We start from the raw sequence: 15,297 nt of genomic DNA on the forward strand, positions 1-15,297 counted from the left end.
AACTGACATGGTGGATCACTGTTGAAATGTTTCCTCTGATTAAATGGACATGGTGGATCACTGCTGAAATGTTACCTCTCTGATTAAACTGACATGGTGGATCACTGTTTAAATGTTTCCTCTCTGATTAAACTGACATGGTGGATCACTGTTGAAATGTTACTTCTGTTTAAACTGACATGGTTGATCACTGTTGAAATGTTCTCTCTGACTAAACTGACATGGTGGATCACTGTTGAAATGTTTCCTCTGATTAAACGGACATGGTAGATCACTGTTGAAATGTTTCCTCTGATTAAACGGACATGGTGGATCACTGTTGAAATGTTTCCTCTGATTAAACTGACACGGTGGATCACGGTTGAAATGTTTCCTCTAATTAAACTGACATGGTGGATAACTGTTGAAATGTTTCCTCTGATTAAACTGACATGGTGGATCACTGTTGAAATGTTACCTCTGATTAAACTGACACGGTGGATCACTGTTGAAATGTTTCCTCTGATTAAACTGACACGGTGGATCACTGTTGAAATGTTACCTCTCTGATTAAACTGACATGGTGGATCACTGTTGAAATGTTACCTCTCTGATTAAACTGACACGGTGGATAACTGTTGAAATGTTTCCTCTCTGATTAAACTGACATGGTGGATCACTGTTGAAATGTTCTCTCTGATTAAACTGACATGGTGGATCACTGTTGAAATGTTTCCTCTGATTAAACGGACACGGTAGATCACTGTTGAAATGTTTCCTCTGATTAAACGGACATGGTGGATCACTGTTGAAATGTTTCCTCTGATTAAACTGACATGGTGGATCACTGTTGAAATGTTTCCTCTGATTAAACTGACAAGGTGGATCACGGTTGAAATGTTTCCTCTGATTAAACTGACATGGTGGATAACTGTTGAAATGTTTCCTCTGATTAAACTGACATGGTGGATCACGGTTGAAATGTTACCTCTGATTAAACTGACACGGTGGATCACTGTTGAAATGTTTCCTCTGATTAAACGGACATGGTGGATCACTGTTGAAATGTTTCCTCTGATTAAACTGACACGGTGGATCACTGTTGAAATGTTACCTCTCTGATTAAACTGACATGGTGGACATGGTGGATCACTGTTGAAATGTTTCCTCTGATTAAACGGACATGGTGGATCACTGTTGAAATGTTACCTCTCTGATTAAACTGACATGGTGGATCACTGTTGAAATGTTTCCTCTGATTAAACTGACATGGTGGATCACTGTTGAAATGTTACCTCTCTGATTAAACTGACACGGTGGATAACTGTTGAAATGTTTCCTCTGATTAAACTGACACGCTGGATCACTGTTGAAATGTTTCCTCTGATTAAACTGACACGGTGGATCACTGTTGAAATGTTTCCTCTGATTAAACTGACATGGTGGATCACTGTTGAAATGTTTCCTCTGATTAAACTGACATGGTGGATCACTGTTGAAATGTTACCTCTCTGATTAAACTGGCATGGTGGATCACTGTTGAAATGTTCTCTCTGACTAAACTGACATGGTGGATCACTGTTGAAATGTTTCCTCTGATTAAACTGACACGCTGGATCACTGTTGAAATGTTTCCTCTGATTAAACTGACACGCTGGATCACGGTTGAAATGTTTCCTCTGATTAAACTGACATGGTGGATCACTGTTGAAATGTTTCCTCTGATTAAACGGACATGGTGGATCACTGTTGAAATGTTTCCTCTGATTAAACTGACATGGTGCATCACGGTTGAAATGTTACCTCTGATTAAACTGACACGGTGGATCACTGTTGAAATGTTTCCTCTGATTAAACTGACACGGTGGATCACTGTTGAAATGTTTCCTCTGATTAAACAAACATGGTGGATCACTGTTGAAATGTTACCTCTGATTAAACGGACATGGTGGAGCACTGTTGAAATGTTACCTCTCTGATTAAACTGATATGGTGGATCACTGTTGAAATGTTACCTCTCTGATTAAACTGACATGGTGGATCACTGTTGAAATGTTCTTTCTGATTAAACTGACATGGTGGATCACGGTTGAAATGTTTCCTCTGATTAAACTGACACGGTGGATCACTGTTGAAATGTTACCTCTCTGATTAAACTGACACGGTGGATCACTGTTGAAATGTTTCCTTTCTGAAAGTTTTCTTTTGTAAATTTCTCGCTGAATTCTTTGTGCAGGATTCCATCAGTGTTCTTTCTTCTTTGTCAAAAAACAAAGCTTAGCCTTTTTAATAAGAACTTTGTCAGCATCAACCATCGGTGTGAGAGACTTTCTTCAACTCCAGTTGTCTGAAATTTTGATCTTAAATGTCCCATCATAATTTCTGTGTCTTTTATTGTCAGTTTTTTAATCACAGTTTTAGTTGAAGGGGTTTCTTTAGGTAGGTTCATGGGCAAATCATTCTCAATACTTTTTTCACAAAAACCCCTACCTGTGTATTTTGTGACTGATCCACAAGTATTAATTTTCCTGGATTTAGGTACTTGTAAATCTGTAGTTGTAGTCTCTTTGGTAACATGACTGTATTCAAGAATTTGTTGCGATGAGATAGGGCTTACAGACTTTATTTCCATGTGTCAGCTCCTGATCTGGTTGAATCCTTGTCTAATGTTTGGGCAATCTCTGAATCACTTGTGGATTTATCATTACAAGTCACTTATACAATATCCACATGCAGCTGATTGCAGAACTGTTCCAGGTCCATGCTGCCTGAACCTATTACTTCTTTGAGAAACGTTGAAATCTGCAGATTCTTTTTCAGCCGCTACGGCTCCCTCAATAATTCTAGACAGTATCAGGTTGTATCCACTAACAGTCTGTTTAAAAGTGCCCCTTAACTTCAAATTTTTATCATCATTTTTTCTCTTTTCTGAATCTACAAATAAAAGAAAATGTACAAGCAGCGCAATAAAAAAAGGGGTGTCAGAGACAGGTTACTTCCAGAATGAAACATAATTGAAGTATGAAAAATAACAAAGGGCAATCACTCCTATATTATGCAAAAGAGAGTTATGATTGTTGTACACAGCACTTTTCCTTGATGAGATCTATCTACCTATGAAGTCTTATATTAATTTGGTTTGAAAATATCACATGTAAATACAAAACATCAAAGATATGAAAGAAATAATCAGCAGACTTACAGAAGCGCTGAGCAGAGGTCTTTTGGTTATTTAGCGACATCAGCGATTGTTCAGCTTGCACTGCCCACTTACTTACAACACCACTGGCCCATCCAAAACTAACCACCTCAGGTCCAGTACTGCTCCCTTTTCTAACCTCAAACTTCCATATTTTTAACAAGGCCTCAGTTCTCTGAAACCAAACAAAATTTAAGAGTATCATCACAAGTCACCTACACCATATGTATATGTACAGTGAGTAAACACACAGGACCATGTCAGTATAAAGCATTCATTTGAACAAGCCCTTCATTCTAGAAAGCCCTTGTAAACACATAGGACCATGTCAGTATAAAGGATTCATTTGAATAAGCACTTCATTCTAGAAAGCCCTAGTAAACACATGGGACCATGTCAGTATAAAGCATTCATTTGAACAAGCCCTTCATTCTAGAAAGCCCTTGTAAACACATAGGACCATGTCAGTATAAAGCATTCATTTGAACAAGCCCTTCATTCTAGAAAGCCCTTGTAAACACATAGGACCATGTCAGTATAAAGCATTCATTTGAACAAGCCCTTCATTCTAGAAAGCCCTTGTAAACACATAGGACCATGTCAGTATAAAGCATTCATTTGAACAGGCACTTCATTCTAGAAAGCCCTAGTAAACACATGGGACCATGTCAGTATAAAGCATTCATTTGAACAAGCCCTTCATTCTAGAAAGCCCTTGTAAACACATAGGACCATGTCAGTATAAAGCATTCATTTGAACAAGCCCTTCATTCTAGAAAGCCCTTGTAAACACATAGGACCATGTCAGTATAAAGCATTCATTTGAACAAGCACTTCATTCTAGAAAGCCCTAGTAAACACATGGGACCATGTCAGTATAAAGCATTCATTTGAACAAGCCCTTCATTCTAGAAAGCCCTTGTAAACACATAGGACCATGTCAGTATAAAGCATTCATTTGAACAAGCCCTTCATTCTAGAAAGCCCTTGGTCAAATAATCATTTGATTATTCTTATTCTGATAGAAGCCAAGATTTTTGAAAGGTGTCTGAACCCTATGAAGGCTATTTATTTAAACAAATCTTTCCTTAAGCCCAGGACTCTTGCTTATTCACAAGACATTCTATAAAACATAGAGATGCATATTGTATCAACAAAGGATATTGATTTACCATGTTTTAAATGCATTTGCCACTCCAAAATATAAGCCAATATCTATGTTTCTTATGATCAACAATTATAAGATGTGGGTGGATTGGACAATATGCTCATCTACTAGAATTCTTTAACTCTCAAAACAAAGGTGGTTATCTTTTGGGTATTTTGTTGTTTCTGGTCAGACCCAAAATCAAATGGGCAATACAAAGTCCAAGGACAACCTTAATATGAAATCTGAGAATGATTAATCCAGTGCTTCTCAAGAAATAGAAATACAACAATCTTTTATTGTAAAAATCCAAGGAGACTGCCTGTTGATAATTTTGTTTTTCTGCTAAGTCCAAAAATTAAAACAATACAACTAGAGACCAAGATCCATACAGTACTTCTAAAGAAATAGCAATAACAATATTCACTGTCTGACAATGTTTTTCTTGGGTCAAAAACTTTGTCAAATTTCAACTAAATATAGTTTGAATATGCAAAATAGCAAGGCTAATGTCTGATATCAAAGTAATACAAGTACACCGACACGGTTTGGTTTTATTCCAAAGCAATCTCTTTAACAAGGATAAATACCTTTACAGATGTTCCAGTGATGTTGATCTCATTCAATTCTCGGAAACCAGACATGTATTTTTTAATACCAGATGCAGTGATATCTTGATTATCTGTAAAAATGCTTGAAGAATTACACTATATTCAAATAATTACCCAAGGAGCTAGAAAATCAATATAGGCCTAGGATCGGATTAACTACATTACATGACCATAGTATTTCAATAGGACAGCTACATATAAAGGGAGGTCTATTTGTAGGCATTATATAATGATCATAAAATGTAAAGTTGCTACAAAATTAGATAATATATATGTGTGTGTTCGTGTAATTTTAAAAACGGGCCGTTTAATTATTGCCAAAATATTAATATAAATCATTTTCAAGCTAACATCATGACATAATAAAAACTGCCAAAGCATACAACAACAAATAGATATTAAACAAGGTTATGTATAAAACTACAACATAAGGTAAGTAGATATGCAGCACTTACATGATAAAATTAAAAGTCAAAAATATTAGATATAGTGCCATATATGGTACTGTACATCTAAAGAAGGTCATGCTAAAAAAAAAATGTAGTTAACAGAATATCTACCTCAAATTTTAAAATAGCTTCAAGTGTATTATAGGGCCCTGTTCCATACCAAAGAAATATCCATGATTCAATTCATCATAAAGAATACAGATATGGAAATGTCGAAGGTAAAAAATAAATATTTAACAGATTAAAGCAAACCAACTTTTAAAGATATGGGTTAAAAAGAATGATATCTTCAGACAAGATTATGATTATGAAACAAACAAAGGGCAGTAGCTCTTCCAAATACTATTGAAGCATACTGCTGTTCAAGAAAAAACAACATCATGTTGAAGAAATTAAGCCTGCCGAGTCTCCAGATCAACACCAGGAAAACAACAAGGGACAGTACTCTTCCAAATACAGTCAAATCAAACTGTTGTTCAGGAAAACATGTAACTTTGTGGGAGTCATTTTGCCTATCGAGTTGCAAAGAGAGCCTGAAGTATCCTCACACCATGTGTAAAATACTTGTCAATCGCTGTCAATTACATCTAACATGGACTGTTTTGTATCTTTGTTTTTTAAAGTGACATTAAGTGATCTACTCCACACAGTTCAAAGTGACTGTACCTGATATATTGAGCTGTACAAGTTTCCCTGGTCCAGTTCCCATCACTCTGTAAGGGGTAGTCAGCCTCATCAGTCCCTTGTCTGTCAGTTTGTTTTGTCTCAATGACAAATATGTCAACCTAAAATAAAGATACAACAAAAGATGTTTATTACAAGATTTAAAGTATCTTTACAAGTCTCCATATCCTACAAGACTTGTGAAACAAGAGAACATCATGTTCAAGAGCTACACACTAAAATATTTTAATAAATATTGCATAAAACAACATTCCTGCAGCAATCTTAGCACTATATCCATTTTTATATCTATTCTGACGTCAATCTTTTCTTCTACTAAATGGATGGTTTAGCACTCATCTACTGCAAAACTAATATCCCCTGTTCTTTTTAGCTATCACCCAATATAAATTTACATTAAATCATAGTGGAGATGACATTAGACTGGACTAATGTAGGTGATAAGTGAAAACAAATGTATGGATTTTGGTAAGTTGCCAATTTATCGAGCCTCAAATAAAGCATCACAAGGCTTATCATAATTGTAAATTAAATATAAACTTTATTTATTTTACAACAATTGCGAAACAAGTTATGTCAACTTATACTAATCACTCTTGTTGGCCCGGATGTAAGCGCGTGAGGGGTCTAATTGTGGGAGGAAACCGGAGTACCCGTGGAAAACCCATTTGGAGTAATAATCATATTAAAATGTAAAAACACTAGAACCCTGTGACATTGAAAGTGGGTAAAGGTCATTCAATTCAACAAACTGTTAATACTTCATCATAGCATGCAATGGGTCAGATCAGTAACCTTGACCCCTTGGTTAATTTAAAGATGTTAAATGGAAAATTTTATGAAGAATGGACAGACATATGCATTTGGCCATGGTATGTCTTTGAGGCCATAAGAAAACAAAGTCTGCAGTGACTCAAATAGATATACCCACATTCCCTGGTCTTTTTATTTAAAAACTTAATCTTTTGAGGTGCTCATGAGTTATCTTGTTCCTAAGTTTATTTCAAAGGTGGCCAAGTGTGAACTTCACCGTTTGTCCAAAATAGCATTACAAAGGTGTGTAGAGTTTGATATTGTTACTGTAGGAAAATGAACAAAGTAATTTGATAATGATGGGTTCATAATTGTGGGAGATATTTATATACACAAGCTCCTCTTTTCATAAGTGGTCAAGTGCAACCTCTGACCTTATACTTGACCAGGACAATGAGCAGCAAAATATAACAGGGTTTGATAAAATGTAATGCTTTTTATTATTGACACCACAAAACAAACATACCATCTGATACATAAACACCCAACAGGTCCAGGCTCCCTGCTAGGTTTTAGACAGAGACAAAAATTACATTTAAAGTAACAAGTACAGAGTGGTATGCATGGTCTGCAGAAATCTTAAGCTCAATATCAGGTATCAATTCATGTTGAATATTATATTATTATAATTACTGGCAAATTACCTACTGATAATTGCATGAAATATTGAAAATAACTCATATGTAGGTGTAATTTACAAACATAATAAACTTTATTACTTTATACATACTATGCATATACCACCTAACATACATAGGTCTTCTTTTTCTACACTACATGTACATGTTTATACATGACACTGATAAATACATGACACTGATAAATACATGAATGACAAGAACAACAATTTAATGCTTTGGTGTATGAACAAAATCTGTTGAAAGGTTCATATTAAATCTTCACAAGCTTTTCATTTCTAAGTGGTTAAAGTGTGATTTTAAAGCTGATCTTACACTTATGTGGTGACCACTTAAATATAATCAGGTATATAGCATGATGGTGTGAAAGTGAATAAATCTGTTGCCTTGTACAAAAGCTTGTCATATATGCATGAATGCACTGTCTGTACTAAGTGATATACTATATGGCCCATAAATATCAAAAAGTCCTACTGAAATGGGAATATTAATTATGATAAATATTTTATCCTTACTTCAGGAGATACTGGCCAATGTGTGGTAATACATCATCCTCATCTTCTAATCCACATTCTGCCAGCTCCAACTCAGTCAGGTCTCGAAATATCTCAATGTGGCTTTTATATAGTTGAAAACTTGACCATCTCCCACTCAAACTTAACTTAGACAGGACAACTTCTCCGTAGGCTTCAGTAAACAGTATTAATCGCCTCAGACACTTGTGGTACTCATCCTCTTCATAATCAAATCTACAACTGTGTTCCGCTGCCCTAAATATGAGTTCTCCAACAATTTCTGGAAAACCCATGAATGATTCCACCAATTCAAGATGTTGTGCAATGTAATGTACAGCTAGTTTAAACAGAGAGTTGGGTGTGGTAGCCACATGTGCAGTTGATGCAATATCCAATCTTGGTTTCTTCAACATCGTGCAGTATACCAAACATGCATGCTTCTCTGAAAGATGGAAATGTACAACAGAATTGCCTTACTTAAATATAATTAACTGTATTAATGAATTTTGTTGTTCACCTCTCTAGTTTCATGAATAATTTCAACTTGAACTGCAAAGAGTCATAACTCTATATAATTTACATCACATCAGTCCCATTCTTGAACTTATCTGAGACATTTATTGTGTTCACAGATTCAAATGGTAAAAAAACTGCAAAAGAGCCATAACTCTGTAAGGTACAAGTGAACTACTCCTTTTGTACATCAATTTTAAAAGATACTTTCTGTCTTCATTTTAATTTTTACTCTTAATTGGAAGGCCATGAAAAACAAAAAACACTTGTTTGTAATTCTACTGAACAGGTAGTAGATGTGCATGCTCATCATGAAGCTGTAAAAATTTCAAAAATACACAAAAAAATTATTAATTATTTACAATGCTGATGTATCAAACAAGATAAAATAGATGATCAAATAGTAGAAAAAGACTTTTTGTGTTTTTGGACTTTATCAGCCATTTTTAATGTGAACTCTGCAATGGGTATAAGAGCACCCAAAAAGAAAATATTGGAACTTTTGGAACTGTTTTAAAAATGAAATGGATGTAAAATTCCTAACAATCCAGCAAACATTAGCAAAAGGGGTGTTCTCCATTCTCAGGCTTATACAAATGTCCTCTTAAAAGCTAGGAATGATCGGGCCAAAATCTTCCTTCTGAATGACCTAAGATATCTTGATGCTTGCAAGTGACAGCAAAATTTGCTGCAGATGCTGTACTGTCATGTCTATCCATCAAAGACTTTTATTGGAGTAAGACATGTACAAAGATTTCTAAGACCTCAAAAGCTAGGATCAACCAGTGGGGGAAACCTTCTTTGGGGATGATCTGAGTCAAAGTATAAAACAGAAGAAGAAACAAACATTTCTAAAAAAACATTGCAGGCTCTGAAAACATGTTAGGAAATGAAGAGACAGACAACACTGAAGAAACAAGGCAGGATTCATCATTTTTGCCTTTTACCTTCTGCTATCCGACTGAAGCAGATAGGTAAGAACTTTATTTGTGAGTATATCCTAAGTGAAAACCGAGAGAAAACAAACTATGATTGAGTCAAAATTTTGCTTTATAAATTCACACTGAAAATTGGTCACTTTCAAACCAACCATCGGTCACCAATGTCTTTGACTTATGAAAAAGGTGATATATCCAGAGGAATAAAACCTATTGTCCTCAAACACAGACCCAGTTTAATCTTCCTGTGGTAGTTATGAGAAACCGGTCAAAATTAATCAACATCAAATGGGCTGTCCCTTCTTCACCTTTCATGCAAGTAAGCTATGCTTCTCGTGCTTATAATCGGAAATAGCATAGTCACTACTTCAGGTTACTTAAGGTTAGTTTTCAGGGTTTTCCCTGATCTTTCTTTGATCATTTGGCCGCCTACACCAATCCAGTTCCATAATAATGTTCCGTACATGACTACACGTACACGGCAGGCCACCCCCACCTCGCCGCACTGCGGCTCGGGTCGGCTTGCTTCACCAGCCTCCTACTTTCACTAAACAGCTTATTACTAACAAAATTATGGAAAACCCTGAGTTTCTAATACAGGTCATTAAAGGTCCTCTTCATCGGACTCCTCTCTTTCTAGGCGTATGTTATAAATCAAAATGTAAATTCAATTAACAGCATAATTAATCTGAATATTGACATAAAGTTATCATTTTAGAGAAGGAGATTTTCGGTGTTAGCCTTCTGTACATATAATTCGTGATATCCGCTAATAGCTTCTACAACAGGCACATGTATATGGAATGTAAACAATACCAGAAAAGTCCAGTCCATTATAGCATATAAATGATAGTGTTGGTCACCTTCAGCTCCGGACTGGTGTTTTAGTACAAAAATTGTAGGCTACTGAAAAACCTTGGCACTAAATCGCCTGCCTTCATTCTGCATCTTGACATAGCGATGTGTTCAATACACTCTTCAAACTTTCGCGCACTTGCTGCGACTTAACCGGAAATCAATGAAACTCTTACACATGCGCAATCTTTAAAATACTTTGACAGCTACGAAAAAGAAACAAGCGAAATGTTTGATGTTGCGCTGAAAAGTGCTGGGGCAGCCGTGGTTCTGGCAACATCTAGCGATGATAACTACCCACCGGAGAATATGATAGACGGGTAAACTTTGAATATGTTTAAATGTTACAGTGGTACACGGTTGCTCTGTAAATGATATTTTTTATGAGATATGCCCAAGTCCATGATCAGATTCGACGGTTCCATATCACATTATAAAGTTCTGCAAAGCTGCAATTTTATTATGTTATTTTGGGATAAAGTCATGTTATCAACATAACATTTCACTTTGAGATAAACATCGGGTTTCGTCATGGAAGTCAACATATACAATTATGACGCACATATGTTTATCACAAAACGGGGAAAACACATAGTCAAGTAGGATATTAAACACGTGCAATACGGAATTTCGCTAAAATTATGAAGATTTGCTCTGTGTATGGTAAAAAAAGAGAAACGATGTCCTTTTTGTGGGGAAAGGCACTAAAAGTACTCCTTTTCGTCATTACTTCTCCTTTTCGGTGCTTTTCTTGGTTTACCCCAACCATGTTTAGCATACCAATTTGTCTTTCGAACGCTGGACTCCGGCGTGATTATAGACAAACTGTACCAACTGGGTTAAAGAAACATGCTCTGTCAACTGAGTGACAACAACCTTTTTAAGACTAAGTTAAACCAACATTTACATGTAATAGGAAGGAATGACCCAATGAAAAACAAACACATCCTGCCACTCCTGGGGTTTGAATTAACATCCCTTGGGTCGCTAGACTCACACTCTGCAGCTTGACTAAAAGGAAACTTACACTGGCCGAAGCTAGCAAGGTGACCAGTACTGTCGATTTTTACACCAAACCTTCTTCTTGAGGTCTGCAACCTTGAAAGACAACAACCCTGGTTCAATATCTCTGAGGAAGCATCTCATTCTTTTAAATCCTCTACCATTGGAGTGATCAAATGCACCAAATCTGTTATGGAAAGGAGTAAAGAAGGGAGAAGTTTAGAATTCAGGTAAACTTACTAGTTTAGTCTAGTCGAAATTTCCATTTGATTAAGTTGTAGAGTGTCTAGCTTGAGACCAGATGGTTGTTTGTTCGAATCTAACTGGAGCAAGGTATTTTTCACTCTTTCCTTTACACTTTCCGATTACAAAAACATCACAAGTTTCATGCCAAATCAGGATTTTTTGTCACCTTTCATGTAGGAAATGATGCATTTCTCATTCACAGAAAGTAACATAGGTTCTTGTGCAATTATCTGGAAATCAGATAGTATTATTTAAGAAATTAAGAATTTTTTTAATTTCCATATGAAGGCTTGAAAAGATGTACTATGGGTCAAGATATTTTTTCCTCAATCAATGGATGGGAAGTCTGAAATCTCCATTTGATGCTGCAATAAAGGTTCTAGTGACCAGCAGCTAAAGACAATCACATATGCAATTTTTTTCCAGTTTCATTACCATAAATCACATGCAAGTGAGACATGGTAACATCATGGTATAATTTTGACTGGTTGATTAATTTTTGTGATTTATCAAAGTAAATGGTACAAAGTGTATTTCACTTTTGATTCCTATGTACCCTTGTACCCAGGTTATAGGATAATATGTTTTAAATTGTCCTTACAGAGACACTCAAACATTCTGGGCTTCCACTGGAATTTTTCCTCAGGAATTCATTCTGACTTTCACATCAGTAGTCAACATAGCAAGAATTGAATTATGTTGTTCAAATGGTAAGTATTGTATTATAGTAAGTGTAAATGCTATGTGTGTTATATTGCTTTTGCATACTGAAAAAGGAAATAGTAATGTAAGTAAGTTAAGTAATTACCATGTACAGGTCAGGGACAGGACAGTATAAGCTATTTATGTATGGCTCTATTGTGTATTGATGGTCATTGTAACTGTACAACATTTGTCACTGTTAGTACTCAATATAAAAATAATGACAAATTATGTGACTATGAGTGTATATGTTAGGATTAATTGTGTTTTCACTTTAAGTAAACAACATACTTTATTCACATATCCACATTCATTCAATTTTCAAATTTTTGATCATGAAAATTGATATTGTCTGCATTTACAAAAATTGTTGCAATGTTTTCTTTCCTGATCAACAGTGTCACACTTTAAAGTAAAATGTTTTCTGTATAAGAAATATTTTGTTGCTGCTTTAAGAAATTAAATCAGTATGTAGCTGTCATTAAAAAATAGAATTCATTGTAAGGCATGTATAATTGTTGTAAGTGAGGAAAACAACAAACAAATTTTTCCTTTTCAGTGAAAAATGTTATTTTTGAAAAGTGTAAAGACCCAGATCCACTGAAGTTTGAGAAGATAACAGAAAGAGGTAAAGTTTATCTTGTACACTTAACTACTTCCCCAACCTCCCCTAGTGAGCATCTCAAGATCTCCTGCTTTTGGGTGAATTCATGCATATTTATAAGATAAGGTAATATTGATCAGTGTTGTATCAAGGGTTTCTCCACTACATCCATGCTACTGATTGATTTTACTGAATTTGCAATATTGTATTCATTTTCAACTTTGATCTGAAATGTTTTGTATTGACATTTTGTAGCTCATAAGATTCATGTCCTGTACTTTCACATTTTACAGAATTGACACATGGTGATGGCCAGCTACAAAATGAGGATATTTCAGTGAATGGGGCAGAAGCGCAGCACTTGCGAGTTGTCATAGAATCAGCTTATGATCATTTTATATCTATACACAGAATCAATGTCCATGGGAACGCTGTCCGTGGATAAAACTTAATAAATTACTTACTACTTTTACAGAGGAGAAGCAATGAAAAAATAGGACCAAATTTATTACAAACAACTAAAAAACAATCTGGATATATCTTTTATAGATGGGAATACAAATAACTATGTGTTACATTATTCCTGTCTCAGACTAGCTATGATGATAGTTACTGATGAGGTGTTGTCCTGTCTCAGACTAGCTATGATGATAGTTACTGATGAGGTGTTGTCCTGTCTCAGACTAGCTATGATGATTAGTTACTGATGAGGTGTTGTCCTGTCTCAGACTAGCTATGATGATAGTTACTGATAAGGTGTTGTCATGTCTCAGACTAGCTATGATGATTAGTTACTGATGAGGTGTTGAACTTCTGTTGGTCTCTTACATATCTTTACCTGGTGTTAGATTGTAGTCAATATTTGGTCATTTATGACTTGATAATCCGTCCAGTTTTCATGTGTCCGTTGTGTTCATTCTCAAACACCAGGAAAAGGATTTACATTCCATCAAATATATCTGAAATAACCAAACATATCATTGTAAAAGCAGTTTGTGAGGTTTTTTATTATAATAAATTCTTTTCACATCTTTCATATAATTGAATTATTTATGACAAAGTGATGTGATACCTTTCAAAGTGATAGATGGCTGGAAACTGTTTCTGCCCTACCAGACAGAAATATCCACACTTCTGTTGAGGGTAAGATATCTCTATCTTACCCCAGCAAGACATCCTACACACACAGCAATTGACATTTAAAGTTTGTGTACTTGTTACTGACATCATTTTTATGAGGTGTCAGCATTCAGTTGGGGTCATTGACATCATTAACAATTGTTATCCGGGCCTCATATGCAAATGACTATACTGCTTAAGAGGAAGACACCAAGCAATAGTTACAGAGGGAGATACCAAGGGATGGTTACAGAGGGAGATACCAAGGGATGGTTACAGAGGGAGATACCTAGGGATGGTTACAGAGGGAGATACCAAGGGATGGTTACATAGGGAGATACAAAGGGATGGTTACAGAGGGAGATACCAAGGGATGGTTACAGAGGGAGATACCAAGGGATGGTTACAGAGGGAGATACCAAGGGATGGTTACATAGGGAGATACAAAGGGATGGTTACAGAGACAGATACCAAGGGATGGTTACAGAGGGAGTTACAGAGTGAGATACCAAGGGATGGTTACAGAGGGAGATACCTAGGGATGGTTACAGAGGGAGATACCTAGGGATGGTTACAGAGTGAGTTACAGAGGGAGATTCCAAGGGATGGTTACAGAGACAGATACCAAGGGATGGTTACAGAGGGAGTTACAGAGTGAGATACCAAGGGATGGTTACAGAGGGAGATACCTAGGGATGGTTACAGAGGGAGATACCTAGGGATGGTTACAGAGTGAGTTACAGAGGGAGATACCAAGGGATGGTTACAGAGGGAGATACCAAGGGATGGTTACAGAGGGAGATACCTAGGGATGGTTACAGAGTGAGTTACAGAGGGAGATACCAAAGGGATGGTTACAGAGGGAGATACCTAGGGATGGTTACAGAGGGAGATACCAAGGGATGGTTACAGAGGGAGATACCTAGGGATGGTTACAGAGGGAGTTACAGAGGGAGATACCTAGGGATGGTTACAGAGGGAGTTACAGAGGGAGATACCTAGGGATGGTTACAGAGGAAGATACCTAGGGATGGTTACAGAGGGAGATACCTAGGGATGGTTACAGAGTGAGATACCAAAGGATGGTTACAGAGTGAGATACCAAGGGATGGTTACAGAGGGAGATACCTAGGGATGGTTACAGAGGGAGATACCTAGGGATGGTTACAGAGTGAGTTACAGAGGGAGATACCAAGGGATGGTTACAGAGGGAGATACCAAGGGATGGTTACAGAGGGAGATACCTAGGGATGGTTACAGAGTGAGTTACAGAGGGAGATACC

General features: G+C 36.3%; 2 protein-coding genes across 3 annotated transcripts; one reads left to right on the forward strand and one right to left on the reverse strand.

The window, feature by feature from the left end:
* Positions 1 to 2,683: 2,683 nt before the first annotated feature.
* Positions 2,684 to 8,448, reverse strand: LOC132554117 (leucine-rich repeat-containing protein 42-like). Its single transcript, XM_060218418.1, has 5 exons — positions 8,036 to 8,448; positions 6,052 to 6,170; positions 4,916 to 5,007; positions 3,258 to 3,353; positions 2,684 to 2,854 (listed from the first exon to the last, which is right to left on the reverse strand). Exons 1-5 carry the CDS (start codon positions 8,446 to 8,448, stop codon positions 2,684 to 2,686), a joined length of 891 nt encoding a protein of 296 aa, XP_060074401.1.
* Positions 8,449 to 10,553: 2,105 nt separating this feature from the next.
* LOC132554111 (intraflagellar transport protein 25 homolog) lies at positions 10,554 to 13,928 on the forward strand. 2 transcript variants are annotated; one of them, XM_060218411.1, is made up of 4 exons: positions 10,554 to 10,661; positions 12,193 to 12,299; positions 12,851 to 12,919; positions 13,189 to 13,928. In XM_060218411.1, exons 1-4 carry the CDS (start codon positions 10,570 to 10,572, stop codon positions 13,338 to 13,340), a joined length of 420 nt encoding a protein of 139 aa, XP_060074394.1. In that variant the 5' UTR covers positions 10,554 to 10,569; the 3' UTR covers positions 13,341 to 13,928. The 2 variants fall into 2 exon arrangements, with proteins under 2 accessions (XP_060074394.1, XP_060074395.1); XM_060218412.1 differs by lacking the exon at positions 10,554 to 10,661 and adding an exon at positions 11,498 to 11,573.
* Positions 13,929 to 15,297: the final 1,369 nt, after the last annotated feature.

Source organism: Ylistrum balloti, unplaced genomic scaffold (assembly GCF_031769215.1).
Source record: "Ylistrum balloti isolate Yb309-2 unplaced genomic scaffold, AGI_CSIRO_Ybal_v1 Utg370380, whole genome shotgun sequence".
In the NCBI taxonomy this organism is placed as follows: Eukaryota; Metazoa; Mollusca; class Bivalvia; order Pectinida; family Pectinidae; genus Ylistrum; species Ylistrum balloti.

Coding starts and splice junctions, on each gene's coding strand:
- LOC132554117 (XM_060218418.1), bottom strand. CDS start 8,448: ATGTTGAAGAAACCAAGATTGGATATTGCATCAACTGCACATGTGGCT. Junction 3,354..4,915: donor TCACTGGAACATCTGTAAAG/GTATTTATCCTT, acceptor GTTTGGTTTCAG/AGAACTGAGGCCTTGTTAAA. Junction 2,855..3,257: donor TTGGATGGGCCAGTGGTGTT/GTAAGTAAGTGG, acceptor ACTTTTAAACAG/ACTGTTAGTGGATACAACCT.
- LOC132554111 (XM_060218411.1), top strand. CDS start 10,570: ATGTTTGATGTTGCGCTGAAAAGTGCTGGGGCAGCCGTGGTTCTGGCA. Junction 12,300..12,850: donor TGAATTATGTTGTTCAAATG/GTAAGTATTGTA, acceptor TTTCCTTTTCAG/TGAAAAATGTTATTTTTGAA. Junction 12,920..13,188: donor TGAGAAGATAACAGAAAGAG/GTAAAGTTTATC, acceptor CACATTTTACAG/AATTGACACATGGTGATGGC.